This window comes from Chelonia mydas, chromosome 18 (genome assembly GCF_015237465.2).
Source record: "Chelonia mydas isolate rCheMyd1 chromosome 18, rCheMyd1.pri.v2, whole genome shotgun sequence".
Lineage (NCBI taxonomy): Eukaryota > Metazoa > Chordata > Testudines > Cheloniidae > Chelonia > Chelonia mydas.
This window is the reverse complement of record NC_051258.2, coordinates 3,006,222-3,024,987: the sequence shown is the minus strand read 5'-3', so window position 1 is coordinate 3,024,987 and position 18,766 is coordinate 3,006,222. Positions and strand designations below refer to the sequence as shown.

General features: G+C 47.0%; 1 protein-coding gene across 6 annotated transcripts in view; it reads right to left on the bottom strand.

The window, feature by feature from the left end:
- CCDC30 (coiled-coil domain containing 30) overlaps positions 1-18,766 on the bottom strand; it is a 137,635-nt gene that overhangs the window by 82,262 nt on the left and 36,607 nt on the right. For all 6 annotated transcript variants that reach the window (XM_037881282.2, XM_043531647.1, XM_037881284.1 and 3 more), the window contains 3 exons: positions 8,975-9,165; positions 5,459-5,563; positions 2,809-2,962 (listed from right to left, as the gene is read on the bottom strand). In XM_037881282.2, coding sequence (XP_037737210.1) covers positions 2,809-2,962; positions 5,459-5,563; positions 8,975-9,165 — 450 coding nt within the window. The remainder of the gene's footprint in view (positions 1-2,808; positions 2,963-5,458; positions 5,564-8,974; positions 9,166-18,766) is intronic.

Genomic DNA, 18,766 nt, shown 5'->3' with positions numbered 1-18,766 from the left:
AATTTAGAGGCAACCAAGGGGGCGGGTTTTCATCAAGGAGAAACAAACAGAAGTGTCACACAGTACCCTGGCCAGTCATGAGACTGGGTTTCAAAGCTTCTCTGACGTGCAGTACTTCCTGCTGTGCTCTTCTAACCGCCCTGGTGTCTGGCTGCACGTATTTGGTGTCTGGCTGCACGTCTTCAGCAGCCAGGCGATTTGCATCAACCTCCCACCTCACCATAAACGTCTCCCCCTTACTCTCACAGAGATTGTGGAGCACACAGCAAGCAGCAATAACAATGGGAATACTGGTTTCGCTGAGGTCTGAGCGACTCAGTAAACTGCACCAGTGACCCTTTAAACGTCCAAATGCACACTCTACCACCATTCTGCACTTATAGAATCATAGAACCATAGAATCTCAGGGTTGGAAGGGACCTCAGGAGGTCATCTAGTCCAACCCCCTGCTCAAAGCAGGACCAATCCCCAACTAAATCATCCCAGCCAGGGCTTTGTCAAGCCTGACCTTAAAAACTTCTAAGGAAGGAGATTCCACCACCTCCCTAGGTAATGCATTCCAGTGTTTCACCACCCTCCTAATGAAAAAGTTTTTCCTAATATCCAACCTAATATCCAACCACTTGCTCAGCCTATAGTTGAACAGCTCCTTACTACTGTCCAGGGTGCCTGTGTAGGGCTTCATGAGCCAGGGCATTAAGTGGTAGGCTGGGTCCCCAAGGATAACTATAGGCATTTCAACACCCCCAACAGTTATTTTCTGGTCTGGGAAGTAAATCCCTTCCTGCAGCCTTTAAACAGACCAGAGTTCCTGAAGATGCGAGCGTCATGAATCTTTCCCGGCCATCCCACGTTGATGTTGGTGAAACGTCCCTTGTGATCCACCAGTGCTTGCAGCACCATTGAAAAGTACCCCTTTCGGCTTATGTACTGGCTGCCCTGGTGGTCCGGTCCCAAGATAGGGATATGCGTTCCATCTATAGCCCCACCGCAGTTAGGGAATCCCATTGCAGCAAAGCCATCTAGTATGACCTGCACATTTCCCAGAGTCACTACCTTTGATAGTAGCAGCTCAGTGATAGTGTTGGCTACTTGCATCACAGCAACCCCCACAGTAGATTTGCCCGCTCCAAATTGATTACCGACTGACCGGTAGCTGTCTGGCGTTGCAAGCTTCCACAAGGCTATTGCCACTTGCTTGTGAACTGTGAGAGCTGCTCTCATCTTGGTACTCTTGCGCTTCAGGGCAGGGGAAAGCAAGTCACAAAGTTCCATAAAAGTGCCCTTACACATGCGAAAGTTTCGGAGCCACTGGGAATCATCCCAAACCTACAACACTATGTGGTCCCACCACTCTGTGCTTGTTTCCCAGGCCTAGAATCAGCGTTCCATGGCATGAGCCTGCCCCAGTAACACCATGATCTCCAAATTGCTGGGGACCGCGGTTTTAGAGAAATCTGTGTTCATGTCCTCATCACCACGCTGCCGTCGCCTCCTCGCCTGGTTTTTCAGGTGCTGGTTCTGCATAAGCTGCACGATAATGCGTGAGGTGTTTACAATGGTCATTGCTGCGGTGAGCTGAACGGGCTCCATGCTTGCTGTGCTATGGCATCTGCTCGGGCAATCCAGGGAAAGGAGCGCGAAATGATTGTCTGCCATTGCTCCGATGGAGGGAGGGGTGACTGACAACATGGCTTACAGGGTTGGCTTACAGGGAATTAAAATCAGCAAAGGGGGTGGCTTTGCATCAAGGAAAAACAGAATGGCCCCCTCAAGGATAGAACTCAAAACCCTGGGTTTAGCAGGCCGTTGATTTCACGGAGGGAGGCAGGAAGGAAGGAGAAAATGAATACAAAACAAATCTGGTCTATTTCTTGTTTTGATCCACTTCATCCATCTTTATACATCTTGCTGGCAGCAGACGGTGCAGTACGACCGCTGGCCATCATCGTCTCCTGGCTGCTCGTTAGGAGACGGGGCAGTAGGAGTGCCAGCAGGACTGAATCGCCATGAGACAAAACTTAAAAGGGAAATGACCTGGCTGAGTCACTCCCACGTTTGCCCAGGCGCCCCGACCGACCTCACCGACGTTGGCTAAAAGAGCACCCTGGAGTACATCTACGATGGCTACCAGTCACACTGCACTGTCTGCTGCCAAAAGGCAATGAGCGGCTGCTGTGTAGCAATGCAGTACCACGTCTGCCAGCACCCAGGAAACATACCGTGACGGTGAGCTGAGCGGGCTCCATGCTTGCCATGGTATGGCGTCTGCACAGGTAACCCAGGAAAAAAGGCGCAAAACGATTGTCTGCCGTTGCTTTCACAGAGGGAGGGAGGGAAGGGGGGGGCCTGACGATATGTACCCAGAACCACCCGCGACAATGATTTCGCCCCATCACGCATTGGGATTTCTACCCAGAATTCAAATGGGCGGCAGAGACTGCAGGAACTGTGGGATAGCTATCCATAGTGCAACGCTCTGGAAGTCGACGGTTGCCTTGGTACTGTGGATGCACTCCACCGACTAAATGCACTTAGAGCATTTATGTGGGGACACACACAATCGACTATAGAAAAACGCTTTCTACAAAACCGACTTCTATAAATTTAACCTAATTTCATAGTGTAGACATGGCACAGAGTAGGGCTAGGAGACTTTCTATGACTATTCTCAGAGTGACAGGCAAGGTTTACATAGACTAGGACCTGATTTTTAGAGGTGTTGAGCGAGCGATGCGAGCGATCAGCACCTCTGAAAACCAGGCCTAGTACAGGCTAATAATTGAGTTGCATGCCACTCAAATTTACCCAGTTTGCTTTGCTCCTTTTTCAGCATGTCCAGTTCGTCTGTTAGCCTGCGGATCTCTTCGTGAGCCATCTGCAGCCTTCGTGCGGCCTCATCCAGGTCTCGCTCAACCCGATTTCGTAACACTTTCTCTCTTTCCAGCTCTTCATTATGGGACTGAAACAGAAGCAATGCTCATAGGACAAAGTAAACCGAATACCTTGTCTGCACTAACAAGCTGCAGCATAGTAGCTTGCACTAGTGCAGAGGTGGAAAAACTTTTTGGCCTGAGGGCCACATCTGGGCATGGAAATTTTATGGCGGGCCATGAATGCTCACAAAATGAGGGGTTGGGGTGTTTGAGAGGGTATCGGCTCCGGGCTGGGGGTGCGGGTTCTGGGGTGGGGCCAGAAATGAGGGGTTCAGGGTGTGGGAAGGGGCTCTAGGCTGGGGCAGGGGGCTCCGGGCTGGGGATGAGGGATTCAGAGTGCGGGCGGGGGCTCCGAGTTGAGGCAGGGGGATAGGGAGGTGAGGGCTCTGGCTGGAGGTGCAGGCTCTGGGGTGGGGATGGAACCAAGGGGATTGGGGTGCAGGCGGGTGCTCCAGGCTGGGACCCAGGGGATCAGAAGGCAGGAGCGGGATCAGGGCTGGAAGCAGCAGCATGTCCCCCGTCCAGCCAATGGGAGCTGCAGAGCCGGCGCTTGGGGCAGGGGCAGCGTGCGGAGCTCCCTGGCTGCCCCTACATTTAGGAGCCAGAGAGGGAACATTGTGCTGCTTCTGGGAGCCACGCGGTGCCACGGCACATGCGGAGCAGGGCAAGCCCCCAACCCCACTCCCCAGCTGGAGTGCTGGAGCAGGGCAAGTCCCCGACCCCACTCCCTGGCATGAGCTCGAGGGCCGGATTAAAAGGTCTGAAGGGCCAAAAGCTGCCCACGGCCTGTAATTTGCCCACCCCTGCACTAGTGCCTGGGAAGTGGGGACACACTAAATATGCAGGAAGCAGGCGTGTGGGAGCTGCTGCTGAGGCAGTACATGGAGTTGCCAGCAACCCCCAGTTACATAAGCACGCTGACATGTTATGTGTGTATGTCATTGCTGCAGGCTGGCAGCTGATTTTAGGCATTGGTGTTTTCCAGGTGAATCTCTGTGGGATAAAAAGAACAGAAGCACTTTCTCCCTTGAGAGAAACTGTTAGTCAAGTTGTATTTTCACTCCTAGATTCATAGATTTTAGGCCCAGGAGGGACCATTAGATCTAGCAGGGCTTCCAGGAGGGCATCCAGTCTTGATCTGAAGATTTCAAGAGATGGAGAATCCACCACTTCCCTTTGTAGTTTGTTCCAATGGTTAATCAATTTTGCATTCTTTTTAGTGTCTTTGGGTTGTTTGGGGTGGGGAGAATGGGCAGAGCTGAGAGCAGCCAAGCCCTGAATGAGGGCTGCAAGGCTGTTTAATAAAAGACACTTTTTATGTTTACATTGGAGGAAAGTGCTTTTTGCTCAAACTTTCCAAAACAATTCCCACTGGGGCACTTCCTTTTCCCTTTTGCATCCCCTTCACTTTCATTCACTGCTTCTATCGCCGCACGATTTTCAACTTCCACATCTATTGTTTCCATTTCTGTTTCTTTCCCTTCCTGCTTTCTGCCTGTCTCTCTTCCCCTGCCTCGTCTCAGCTTTCCTCCTACTCCTCCTCCATGTCTTTTCCCTCTCTCTTCCCAGATCTCCCTTCCCCCATCACGTTTCTTCACTTTCCCCTTGTCCTTTCCATGTGTCTTTAGCTGGAACCAGCCCCTTCCTTCTAAGGCAGTTGCCCCTGCTAGGCTAGCTCCAGTAGCACTGGGTCTGCCAGCTAATACTAACCTCCTCCTGTTATAGTCTGCACCAGCTCCTGGACTGTGGATGTTTTTTATTCAGGAGTCAGGTACCTTTCCCACTAGTCAGACTTTCTGCGGAAAGGTGATTTATTTATAACTAGGGCTCTATCAAATTCATTTTGGTCAATTTCATGGTCATAGGATTTTAAAAATCATAAATTCCACGATTTCAGCTATTTAAATCTGAAATTTCACAGTGTTGTAATTGTAGGGGTCCTGACCCAAAAAGGAGTTGCCGGGGGGGGGTCACAAGGTTATTGTAGGGTGGGTTGCGGTACTGCTACCCTTACTTCTCACTGCTGCTGGCAGAGCTGGACCCTCAGTCAGCAGCCGCCACTCTCCAGCCACCCAGCTCTGCAGGCAGCAGCGTAGAAGTAAGAGTGGCAGAATCATACCATGCCATCCTTACTTCTGCACTGCCTTCAGAGCTGGGCTCCCAGCCTGCAGCTGCCGCTCTCCGGCCACCCCGCTCTGAAGTAAGGGTGGCAAAACCACAACCCCCTAAAATAACCTTGTGACTCCCCTGCAACTCCCTTTTGTGTCAGGACCCGCAATTTGAGAAAGACTGGTCTCCCCAGCAAAATCTGTATAGCACACAAAAGACCAGATTTCACAGGAGAGACCAGATTTCACAGTCCATGATGCATTTTTCACAGCTGTGAATTTGGTAGGGCCCTACCTATAACTGTTCTCAATCCAGTTGACCTGTATCTGCTTCACTTCCCAAAGTCACATCTCTCTGTGTGGAATCACAGTTACATACTGTATTAGAAGCAAAAGGTTGCATAAATGTTTTACCTTATTCATTGTCTCTTTAGTATGGTGCACGGATTCACGCTGTTGCTGAAGTTCATCTTCTAGCGTCTGGTGGATATGATCAAACTTATCCTTGCACGAAAAGACCTATTAATAAGCCAACACCATGAAAAGGCTTGCTGATTATCTTCACTGGATATTGATATGCCGTCATTTAAATGTTAATGTATCTTAATTAACCATGGGTTGTAATCATGTTTTATATTTCAAAAGTGCCTTTAATCCAGATAGATCCCAAATTGCTTTAAAGAGCCCTCACGTGCCTGTTGCACTCTGATGCTTATAGGGAACTCTGCAGGTTCTTTGCCTTTTTTAAACTTGTGATGTGACAGGCCTCTTCCTTTTACATCCTATGGGCTCAGCTCTGCACAAAGAAATATACTGATACTGAATATGCTTCACTGACTCTAGCTGAATAAAGCTGGATAACTTCCCCATGTTCCAGCCAGTCTGCACCACTCAAAAACTTAATTACAACCTCATACTTCCTCCAGAAACACAAACCACACAGCACACTTAATCTGTGAACATACATCAAGGCTGCAAAGGTTGTAATTAAGATTTTGCGTTTTATTGTGAGGGAGGAGAATGTGCTGGTTTGTAGTGCATTTCCTTATCACCTGAAGCCTGATAAGGATATTCCTGATGAGACTTCAGAGTCTGTCCATGGAAACATGCTGTGTGGTCAGGGTACCGTTAAAAGGTGTTCCAGAACTTGACATTTCCTTGCTTTTAAAAGTTTGCATTGTCGGGGAGGATGTTCCACTTACCCAGCCTTAATCCCTTTTAAACACAAATTTTGCTGGACTATATTTCAGTAGTTTTATTATACTGATGATATATTTTTAACATGGAAATCAGATCTTGACAACTTTGAATATCCTGCAGCAGAAATAAACAGTCTTCATCCTACTATGATGACCTCTGAAATGAATAGTTGTATTCATATTGTTAATATTTTTGGCTGCACAAAATTTACAACAAAATTACTACCTCTCTCCATGGGAGAAGTATAGATTAAAATCTTTATATATTAATAGTTTTGAACCCAAAATTATAATCAGAAGTTTGTCATACTCAGTTGTCCAGAGTTAAGAGATTCCTATCAGACATCACATATAACTATAATGGATGAGAAGTGTGAAAGTCTGTACTAGAGTTAGACAGGGAGTGTGTCAGACTAAACTCAAGTACGGTCCTTCACTAACCAGAGTCAGTGAGGACTGTATATGTTGTATATCCTTGGTTGGAGTTTTAGCCATTAGCTACCGTAGCTCTTTTTCACAAGAGATTGTTTCATTTGGCCAAAGAATATACTAGTGACTATATTCTGTGATCTAGGATCCCTTGTCCTTTGCTCACCTGGGGCACACCAACAATGCTGTTGCCTGAGTGATGCATGGGAAACTTTGCATAGATATGTGTAAAATATCCTTTTCTAACATTCTTTTCTCTCCATTCTTCCTCCCTTTGATTAACTCGCTTGTTCAGTGCTGACTCCTCAGGTAGGGCTGCCCTCTTTGCAGAGTTTATCTGATTATACCTGCTAATTGACCGAGAACAAGTTGTAATTAAACTCAGTATTTTATTAGAAGGTTATTATAGCTCAGTTGGCTCTTTTTAAAATATCTTGGGGCTTCTAACTGAATTTTTAATTGGGAATAATTGATTTGTAGTTTTTGTAGTTTGTAGTGATTATTTGTATCAGCTGGCAGAGCACTGACTACAATGGTTCATGACCCAGAACTTTTGTATAAATGAAGCTTCCCCCCTTAATGCTAATGGAAGAGACTTATGCGTCTAAACATCAGCCATAACCTGGATTTGTTAAGTGTGAACTCAGGTTGGTATGTATCTGAAAATATTAATGACTATTTATTTATAATGTGTGTGAGGTGGGCATTGGATGTTTTTATTTGGGGTACCAGAGCCTTTTGTGACGTGAAGATTTAGGCTCTAACCCTGAAATGACTTAGGGATGGGGTTTTCTCAAGCCTAATGCTGAGCTCTTTTGAATATTCCACTCTATGCATGTGCTTAAGTCTTTTCAGGATTGGGGTCGTATTTACAAAATTGTCTAATGACTACTTTGGATTGCATAAGCATTAGGTGTATTTTTATCACTTTTATGTTTTACTACTTATAGACTGAAAATATGACAGGATTATGGTCAAATTTAATAATAGCACAATTATTGAAACAACACAGCCTGCGACAGAACACTCAGGACCCAAAAGGAGGCTCTTATAGTTATGGCTATTCCATATCACAAGTTACCTAACAGCAGCAGGCAACATCTTTCTGGACAGTGGGAAGCTGGGACCAAGACAAGTTCCCTCCAGAACTTGTCCCTCAAAGGCAAAGGACAGGACAGGGGCACCCGATTTCCAGGGGCAGCCGGTCTCCAAAAGCATATATGAGGCCAGCTTTGTAAGGAGGTGCTCAGAGGGAACCTTTTGTAGCACACAATAAGAAGTTTTATTGGTCCTACAAAACCCAGGAACCACGCTCCGTATTCTTGAGCACTATGTACTGGCACCTTTTCTGTTCACTAACTATTTACCTGTATATAGAGACAGAGCACTCCTATAACAAGTCTCCTAGAAATGGCTATTATGGCTGAAATGGTACATCAAACTAACAATACTCTTTGGTATGCTGGTTTTGTTATGAACCATGCTTTGGAATAAGCAGCCTAAAAGTACGAGGGCCTGTGGGGCTAAAATACATAGCCAGGCAACTTTTCTAGGAGAGAGTTTTTTCTTCTAAAACATCTCCTGTTTCTTTGAAGGACTTTGGAAATGAGCTCTATCACAGAGCCTTAGTCTTGCCATTCCAAGACCTTTATGGACCCGGTCCGGAAGTCCTTACTCAGTCCTCATTTGTGCACAGGTTTATCAGATCTCCGAGTTACATTAGAAGTCTCATGATACATAGTGTTTTACTTAAAGCCCCAGTTCCTACAGTCATGTGATTGGGAGATTCTTAGCTTTTGTGGGTTTTGTTTTTTTTAAATAAAGTTTCTATCCTTCAGGATTGTGAAGAATTCCTCAAAAGCTAGAAAGAACACAGTATATTCTTTTTAAAGTCTCATGATTTTTAAGCTAATCTTACAATTTTGAGGGAGGTATGACTCATGAAATCCTGCACATGGAGTCATCAGAAATACCAGGGTCAGTGGGAAGCCAATGCTACCTGAGTAAGACTTCCGAACTGGGCCTTATAGGTTTTGTTTTTCATAACAAAGCCTTCAGCACTCTCTCCTTTTATAGAAAAAATAATGCTGTTAATTATTCAATTCCAGAACTCTGGAGCAAAGCAAGTACAAACATGGATAAGTAAAAATTAGTATGGAAACACACTTCAGCTTTAAGAATACAGGGGCTTCTTATAAATGATAAAAATGTTTTTAATTAAAAAAAAAAAAACCCTGAGAATAGCCTTAATTGTCCCTTCGGAGGGGCTAATCGGATAATCAGCAACTGAGGAGTCTGATACCTGAAGTTGTGCGGCACACAGTCCGTCTATGTAGCTATGTGAATCCAGCTTTTGATCTGCAATCTCTAGTTTCTCCAACAGCGTAGTTCTTTCTACCAGTAAATAAGCAATCTGTTCGCTAGGACTGCTGTGAGCTATCTTGGACAAGCCTTCCTGTGCCAGCATTTCCTCTACCTCCTTCAGCTGGGCTTCTGAAAGAAACACAGAGAGCAATGAGCAATCGTTAGTGTATGCTTAGGGGTTGGATTTTCAAAACTGCCTGACACCCACGGCCTATGACCGCCAATGAGTGCCTGACCTCTTCATGTACCAACAACCCCCACTCTGCTGACGTGCGGAGCTGAGCATGTGCAACACTCACAAGTGTGGTTAGATTTTCAAAAGTACTTTGCTCCTAGCGGCTTCCATTGTTCTCAAGGGCACTGAATGAGGCAGGGGTCCTGTGGGAAAAATAGTACATGACCATGTAATCGATAAGCAAATTAAGGTTGCAAGGACGACCTTAATTCTGGTTTATCCTAACTCTTGAGAGCTTGATTTTGCAACTTTAATAGTGTTCTTTGAAAGTAGAGAGACAAGGTGGGTGAGGTAATACCTTTCATTGGACCAACTTCTGTTGGTGAGCAGGACAAACTTTTGAGTTTACACAGAGTTCTTCTTCAGGTCTTCTTTTAATGTAGGTTTTATGTACGTAATTTCCAAATTTAAATAAATACAAATTCCATCATGTGGAGCCATATTGACCCCCAGCTTGGGTCCTCAACAGGGTTCAGCATGTTAGATCCACAGCATAGACCTCTACCACTCGAACTAATACACAGTCGAAGAAGTCAGGCTATTATCCTCTATGCAGACCAGTCACTAGAGGAGGATGAGTTATACTTTGCCATTGGGTTTCATGCCTATTTGTTGACCACAGAGGAACGTAGAGATGAAGACTCCTGGGCTCAATTCCAGGTTTGGTAGGGGAGTGTTCTCTAATGGTTATGGACCCTTCTGGCCCTGGGTTCCTAGCCCATCTCTGTCCCACTTCTGTCTTCCTCCCCCTCTGCCCTATCCATCAGCTCCAAGCCCTGTCCCCCTCTCCCTCTGCTGCTATCCACCACCTCCTGTTCGCATTTGTCTCCCTGCTCCAGTTCCTTCAACATTCTCTTCCCTGCCGGCTCCAGTTTCTCACCCCTCTACATTCCAGTGTGGTTGCTTCTTTCCCTTCCTCTGTGCTGCCTGGATGCCAGCAGCCCTGACCTGTCAGTAGGAACAACTGCAGGGAAATTCCTGCTCAGCCCCTGCACCCCCAGGACGCATAATGCTCAGTCTCTCTATGGGGATGATGCGTGCACAATCTGGTGACACACAGCAGATGTGAGGGAATGGAGCATGCTCAGTGCAGACAGACTCTTAAGAGAAGTTAGCTGCTGAACTCTAACAACCTGTGTGTGTGCAAACTGAGATTTTTTGGAGGTTTATACCTCGGGCACATTTGGGCAAATTTTCATGGGGACAGCAAAAGGCATGCCCCTGACACCTGGATGACCCCCTGCCAAATGTAAGTCTCTGTTCCAAAGCACAGAGGTGTTATAGCTTCTCAGCAAAGCAGCTGTAAGAATTTTTAACACAGGTAAACACTGTATTTTCCCTAACCTCATTGTCAGAAACAGCCACTTTTAGCGGAAACTTCCTTTAAAAGGCTCTGCCCAAGGCTGACACCAAGCATGGAAAACTTTAGCCCAAATGGATCATTTGGCAAAGTTATAAGCAACTGAAAATACAGCCTCATAATACGAAGTGTCAGGCAACCTCAGTAACAGGTGGTGTTACCAGCTCCACCTGAATATTCAATAAACCAAACATCACATAAAAAAAATGCTGGTTCAAACGATCTGAGATCTGGCACACATCAACGCGTGCGGCACATATGCTGCTGCTCAGGGCTGGATTAAAGAGTTTTGGGGCACTGTGCACTACAGAAATTGGGGGGCCCCCACCATCATTCAGATTTAGCCTGGCTGCCCCAAACCTGAGCAGTGCTGCAACCCCACACTAGCTCTGCTCCAGCTGCTGCCAGCCCTGCACAGCATTAACTGAGACTGCTCAGCAAAGTGCCCTTGCCCCACACACTGAATGCCCCTCGCACCCCACAGATACCCCAACAACCCTCCACCAGCCCCAACATATCCTGACAGTCCCCATACACATCGCAGCAATGCTGACATACAGCCCACTCACCGTACAGCCCCAATCCCTGAGCCCACAGACCCCAACATCCCAGCTCCCAACCCCACCACCACCAGTATCCCCTGCTCGTCCCCAGCCCCTCAACATTCCTGACTCACCCCATAGGCCACCAACAACTTGCTCCCAACTCCAGGACCTTCCTGGCCACTCGTCGGCGCCCCCTAAGCTCAGCGCTCTGCTCCTGTCCTGAGCTAGGATGGCTCCTCCTGATCCCAGCTGCTCAGCGGCTCCACTCGTTCCCATTGCCCGCCCCACATTCATACAGCACAGGCCAAGTTTGAGTGAGTGGCTTTGCCTGGCTGCCTGCCCCCAGCCCATGATGACAGAGAGGCGACCAGCCAAACCGAAGTGGTGCTGCAACTCAGAAGAACATAAGAATGGCCATACTGGGTCAGACCAAAGGTCCATCCAGCCCAGTATCCTGTTTACCAACAGTGGCCAATGCCAGGTGCCCCAGAGGGAGTGAACCTAACAGGTAGTGATCTAGTGATCTCTCTCCTGCCATCCATCTCCACCCTCTGACAAACAGAGGCTAGGGACACCATTCCTTACTCATCCTGGCTAATAGCCATTAATGGGCTTAACCTCCATGAATTTATCAAGTTCTCTTTTAAACCCTGTTATAGTCCTAGTCTTCACAAGCTCCTCAGGCAAGGAGTTCCACAGGTTGACTGTGCGCTGAGTGAAGAAGAACTTCCTTTTATTTGTTTTAAACCTGCTACCAATTAATTTCATTTGGTGGTCCCTAGTTCTTACATTATGGGAACAAGTAAATAACTTTTCCTTATTCCCTTTCTCCACACCACTCATGATTTTATATACCTTTATCATATCCCCCCTTAGGGTATGTCTACACTACGAAATTAGGTCGAATTTATAGAAGCTGGTTTTGTAGAAATCGGTTTTATATATTCGAGTGTGTGTGTCCCCACAGAAAATGCTCTAAGTGCATTAAGTGCATTAACTCGGTGGAGAGCTTCCACAGTACTGAGGCTAGAGTCGACTTCCGGAGCGTTGCACTGTGGGTAGCTATCCCACAGTTCCCGCAGTCTCCGCTGCCCACTGGAATTCTGGGTCGAGATCCCAATGCCTGATGGGGCTAAAACATTGTCGCGGGTGGTTCTGGGTACATATCGTCAGGCCCCCATTCCCTCCCTCCCTCCGTGAAAGCAAGGGCAGACAATCATTTCGCGCCTTTTTTCCTGAGTTACCTGTGCAGACGCCATACCACGGCAAGCATGGAGCCCGCTCAGCTCACTGTCACCGTATGTCTCCTGGGTGCTGGCAGACGTGGTACTGCATTGCTACACAATAGCAGCAACCCATTGCCTTGTGGCAGCAGACGGTACAGTAGGACTGGTAGCCGTCATCGTCATGTCCGAGGTGCTCCTGGTTGCCTGTGTGAGGTCGATCAGGAGCGCCTGGGCAGACATGGGCGCAGGGACTAAATTTGGAGTGACTTGATCAAGTCATTCTCTTTAGTCCTGCAGTCAGTCCTATTGAACCATCTTATGGTGAGCAGGCAGGCGATATGGATTGCTAGCAGTCCTATTGCATCATCTTATGCCGGGCAGGCAAGAGATGAGGATGGCTAGCAGTCGTATTGTACCATCTTCTGCCGAGCAGCCCTGAGATGTGGATGGTATGCAGTCCTTCTGCACCGTCTGCTGCCAGCCAAAGATGTAAAAGATAGATGGAGTGTATCAAAACAAGAAATAAAACAGATTTGTTTTGTACTCATTTGCTTCCTCCCCTCCCCCGTCTAGGGGACTCATTCCCCTAGGTCACACTGCAGTCACTCACAGAGAAGGTGCAGCGAGGTAAATCTAGCCATGTATCAATCAGAGGCCAGAGGTTCCAATAAGAACAATAACTTAGGTGCACCGTTTCTTATTGGAACCCTCCGTGAAGTCCTGCCTGAAATACTCCTTGATGTAAAGCCACCCCCTTTGTTGATTTTAGCTCCCTGAAGCCAACCCTGTAAGTCTGTCATCAGTTGCCCCTCCCTCCGTCAGAGCAACGGCAGACAATTGTTCCGCACCTTTTTACTGTGCGGACGCCATACCAAGGCAAGCATGGAGGCCGCTCAGCTCACTTTGGCAATTAGGAGCACATTAAACACCACACACATTATCCAGAAGTATATGCAGCACCAGAACCTGGCAGAGCGATACCGGGCGAGGAGGCGACGTCAGCACGGTCACGTGAGTGATCAGGACATGGACACAGATTTCTCTCAAAGCATGGGCTTTGCCATTTCATGCTTCATGGTACTAATGGGGCAGGTTCATGCTGTGGAACGCCGATTCTGGGCTCGGGAAACAAGCACAGACTGGTGGGACCGCATAGTGTTGCAGGTTTGGGACGATTCCCAGTGGCTGCGAAACTTTCGCATGCGTAAGGGCACTTTCATGGAACTTTGTGATTTGCTTTCCCCTGCCCTGAAGCGCATGAATACCAAGATGAGAGCAGCCCTCACAGTTGAGAAGCGAGTGGCGATAGCCTCTGGAAGCTTGCAACGCCAGACAGCTACCGGTCAGTTGGGAATCAATTTGGAGTGGGCAAATCTACTGTGGGGGCTGCTGTGACGCAAGTAGCCCACGCAATCAAAGATCTGCTGATATCAAGGGTAGTGACCCTGGGAAATGTGCAGATCATAGTGGATGGCTTTGCTGCAATGGGATTCCCTAACTGTGGTGGGGCCGTAGACGGAACCCATATCCCTATCTTGGCACCGGAGCACCAAGCCAGCATGTACATAAACCGCAAGGGGTACTTTTCAATAGTGCTGCAAGCTCTGGTGGATCACAAGGGACGTTTCACCAACATCAATGTGGGATGGACGGGAAAGGTACATGATGCTCGCATCTTCAGGAACTCTGGTCTGTTTCAAAAGCTGCAGCAAGGGACTTTATTCCCAGACCAGAAAATAACTGTTGGGGATGTTGAAATGCCTATAGTTATCCTTGGGGACCCAGCCTACCCCTTAATGCCATGGCTCATGAAGCCGCACACAGGCAGCCTGGACAGTAGTCAGGAGCTGTTCAACTACAGGCTGAGCAAGTGCAGAATGGTGGTAGAATGTGCGTTTGGACGTTTAAAGGCGCGCTAGTGCAGTTTACTGACTCGCTTAGACCTCAGCGAAACCAATATTCCAACTGTTATTACTGCTTGCTGTGCGCGCCACAATATCTGTGAGAGTAAGGGGGAGACGTTTATGGTGGGGTGGGAGGTTGAGGCAAATTGCCTGGCTGCTGGTTATGCGCAGCCAGACACCAGGACGGTTAGAAGAGCACAGGAGGGCGCGGTACGCATCAGAGAAGCTTTGAAAACCAGTTTCATGACTGGCCAGACTATGGTGTGAAAGTTCTGTTTGTTTCTCCTTGATGAAACCCCCCCGCCCCTTGGTTCACTCTATTTCCCTGTAAGCTAACTACCCTCCCCTCCTCCCTTCGATCACCGCTTCCAGAGGCAATAAAGTCATTGTTGCTTCACATTCATGCATTCTTTATTCATTCATCACACAAATAGGGGGATGACTACCAAGGTAGCCCAGGAGGGATGGTGGAGGAGGGAAGGAAAATGTCACACAGCACTTTAAAAGTTTACAACTTTAAAATTTATTGAATGCCAGCCTTCTGTTTTTTGGGCAATCCTCTGTGGTGGAGTGGCTGGTTGGCCGGAGGCCCCCCCCACCACGTTCTTGGGCATCTGGGTGTGGAGGCTATGGAACTTGGGGAGGAGGGCGGTTGGTTACACAGGGGCTGTAGTGGCAGTCTGTGCTCCAGCTGCCTTTGCTGCAGCTCAACCATACACTGGAGCATACTGGTTTGATCCTCCAGCAGCCTCAGCATTGAATCCTGCCTCCTCTCATCACGCTGCCGCCACATTTGAGCTTCAGCCCTGTCTTCAGCCTGCCACTTACTCTCTTCAGCCCACCACCTCTCCTCCCGGTCATTTTGTGCTTTCCTGCACTCTGACATTATTTGCCTCCACGCATTCGTCTGTCCTCTGTCAGTGTGGGAGGACAGCATGAGCTCAGAGAACATTTCATCACGAGTGCGTTTTTTTTTCTTTCTAATCTTCACTAGCCTCTGGGAAGGAGAAGATCCTGTGATCATTGAAACACATGCAGCTGGTGGAGAAAAAAAAAGGGACAGCGGTATTTAAAAAGACACATTTTATAAAACAGTGGCTACACTCTTTCAGGGTAAACCTCGCTGTTAACATTACATACATAGCACATGTGCTTTCGTTACAAGGTCGCATTTTGCTTCCCCCTACCGCGTGGCTAGCCCCTCAACCCTCCCCGTGGCTAACAGCGGGGAACATTTCTGTTCAGCCATAGGCAAACAGCCCAGCAGGAATGGGCTCCTCTGAGTGTCCCCTGAAGAAAAGCACCCTATTTCAACCAGGTGACCATGAATGATATCTCACTCTCCTTAGGATAACACAGAGAGATAAAGATGTTGTTTGAACGCCAGCAAACATACACTGCAATGCTTTGTTGTACAATGATTCCCGAGTATGTGTTACTGGCCTGGAGTGGTAAAGTGTCCTACCATGGAGGACGCAATAAGGCTGCCCTCCCCAGAAACCTTTTGCAAAGGCTTTGGGACTACATCCAGGAGAGCCACGAATGCCAGGGCAAATTAATCCTTTTACATGCTTGCTTTTAAACCATGTATAGTATTTTAAAAGGTACATTCACCGGAGGTCCCTTCTCCGCCTGCCGGGTCCGGGAGGCAGCCTTGGGTGGGTTCGGGGGGTACCGGCTCCAGGTCCAGGGTGAGAAACAGTTCCTGGCTGTCGGGAAAACCGGTTTCTCCGCTTGCTTGCTGTGTGTGCCTCATCATCATCATCATCATCTTCTTCGTCCCCAAAACCTGCTTCCGTGTTGCCTCCATCTCCATTGAAGGAGTCAAACAACACGGCTGGGGTAGTGGTGGCTGAACCCCCTAAAATGGCATGCAGCTCATCATAGAAGCGGCATGTTTGGGGCTCTAACCCAGAGCAGCCGTTCGCCTCCCTGGTTTTCTGGTACGCTTGCCTCAGCTCCTTAAGTTTCATGCGGCACTGCTTCGGGTCCCTGTTATGGCCTCTGTCCTTCATGCCCTGGGAGATTTTGACAAAGGTTTTGGCATTTCGAAAACTGGAACGGAGTTCTGATAGCACGGATTCCTCTCCCCATACAGCGATCAGATCCCGTACCTCCTGTTCAGTCCATGCTGGAGCTCTTTTGCGATTCTGGGACTCCATCATGGTCACCTCTGCTGATGAGCTCTGCATGGTCACCTGCAGCTTGCCACGCTGGCCAAACAGGAAATGAGATTCAAAAGTTCGCGGTTCTTTTTCTGTCTACCTGGCCAGTGCATCTGAGTTGAGAGTGCTGTCCAGAGCGGTCACAATGGAGCACTCTGGGATAGCTCCCGGAGGCCAATACCGTCGAATTGTGTCCACAGTACCTCAAATTCGACCCGGCAAGGCTGATTTAAGCGCTAATCCACTTGTCAGGGGTGGAGTAAGGAAATCGATTTTAAGAGCCCTTTAAGTCGAAATAAAGGGCTTCATCGTGTGGACTGGTGCAGGTTTACATTGATTTAACGCTGCTAAATTCGACCTAAAGTCCTAGTGTAGACCAGGGCCAAGTCTGCTCTTTTCCAAGCTGAAAAGTCCTAGCCTCTTTAATCTCTCCTCATATGGGACCCGTTCCAAACCCCTAATCATTTTAGTTGCCCTTTTCTGAACCTTTTCTAATGCCAGTATATCTTTTTTGAGATGAGGGGACCACATCTGTATGCACTATTCAAGATGTGGGTGTACCATGGATTTATATAAGGGCAATAAGATATTCTCTGTCTTATTCTCTATCCCTTTTTTAATGATTCCTAACATCCCGTTTGCTTTTTTGACTGCCGCTGCACACTGCGTGGACGTCTTCAGAGAACTATCCACGATGACTCCAAGATCTTTCTCCTGATTAGTTGTAGCTAAATTAGCCCCCATCATACTGTATGTACAGTTGGGGTTCTTTTTTCCAATGTACATTAGTTAAAATTTATACACATTAAATTTCATTTGCCATTTTGTTGCCCAATTTCTTAGTTTTGAGATATCTTTTTGAAGTTCTTCACAGTCTGCTTTGGTCTTAACGATCTTGAACAGTTTAGTATCATCTGCAAACTTTGCCACCTCACTGTTTACCCCTTTCTCCAGATCATTTATGAATAGGTTGAATAGGATTGGTCCTAGGACTGACCCTTGGGGAACACCACTAGTTACCCTCTCCATTCTGAAAATTTACCATTTATTCCTACCCTTTGTTCCCTGTCTTTTAACCAGTTCTCAAGCCATGAAAGGATCTTCCCTCTTATCCCATGACAACTTAATTTACGTAAGAGCCTTTGGTGAGGGACCTTGTCAAAGGCTTTCTGGAAATCTAAGGACACTATGTCCACTGGATCCCCCTCGTCCACATGTTTGTTGACCCCCTCAGAGAACTCTAATAGACTAGTAAAACACAATCTCCCTTTACAGAAACCATGTTGACTTTTGCGCAACAGTTTATGTGTCTGACAATTTTATTCTTTACTATTGTTTCAAATAATTTGCCCGGTACTGACATTAGACTTACTGGTCTGTAATTGCCAGGATCACCCCTAGAGCCCTTCTTAAATATTGGCGTTACATTAGCTATCTTCCAGGCATTGGGTACAGTAGCTGATTTAAAGGACAGGTTACAAACCATCATTAATAGTTCCCCAATTTCACATTTGAGTTCTTTCAGAACTCTTGGGTGAATGCCATCTGGTCCCGGTGACTTGTTACTGTTAAGTTTCTCAATTAATTCCTCCAGTGTCATTTCAATCTGTGATAATTCCTCAGATTTGTCACCTACAAAGACGGCTCAGGTTTGGGAATCTCCCTAACATCCTCAGCTGTGAAGACTGAAGCAAAGAATTCATTTAGTTTCTCCACAATGACTTTATTGTCTTTAAGTGCTTCTTTTGTATCTCGATCGGCCCCACTGGTTGTTTAGCAGGCTTCCTGCTTCTGATGTACTTAAAAAACATTTTGGTATTACCTTTTGAGTTTTTGGCTAGTTGTTCTTCAAACTCCTTTTTGGCTTTTCTTATTATATTTTTACCTTTAATTTGGAGTGTTTATGCTCCTTTCTATTTACCTCACTAGGATCTGACTTTCACTTTTTAAAAGATGCCTTTTTATCTCTCACTGCTTCTTTTATATGGCTGTTAAGCCACAGTGGCTCTTTTTTAGTTCTTTTACTGTGTTTTTTAATTTGGGGTATACATTTAAGTTGGGCCGCTATTATGGTGTCTTTGAAAAGTGTCCATGCAGCTTGCAGGGGTTTCACTCTAGTCACTGTACCTTTTAATTTCTGTTTAACCTCCACATTTTTGCATAGTTCCCCTTTCTGAAATTAAATGCCACAGTGTTGGGCTGTTGAGGTGTTCTTCCCACCACAGGAATGTTAAATGTTGTTATATTATGGTAACTGTTTCCAAGCAGTCCTGTTTTAGTTACCTTTTGGACCAG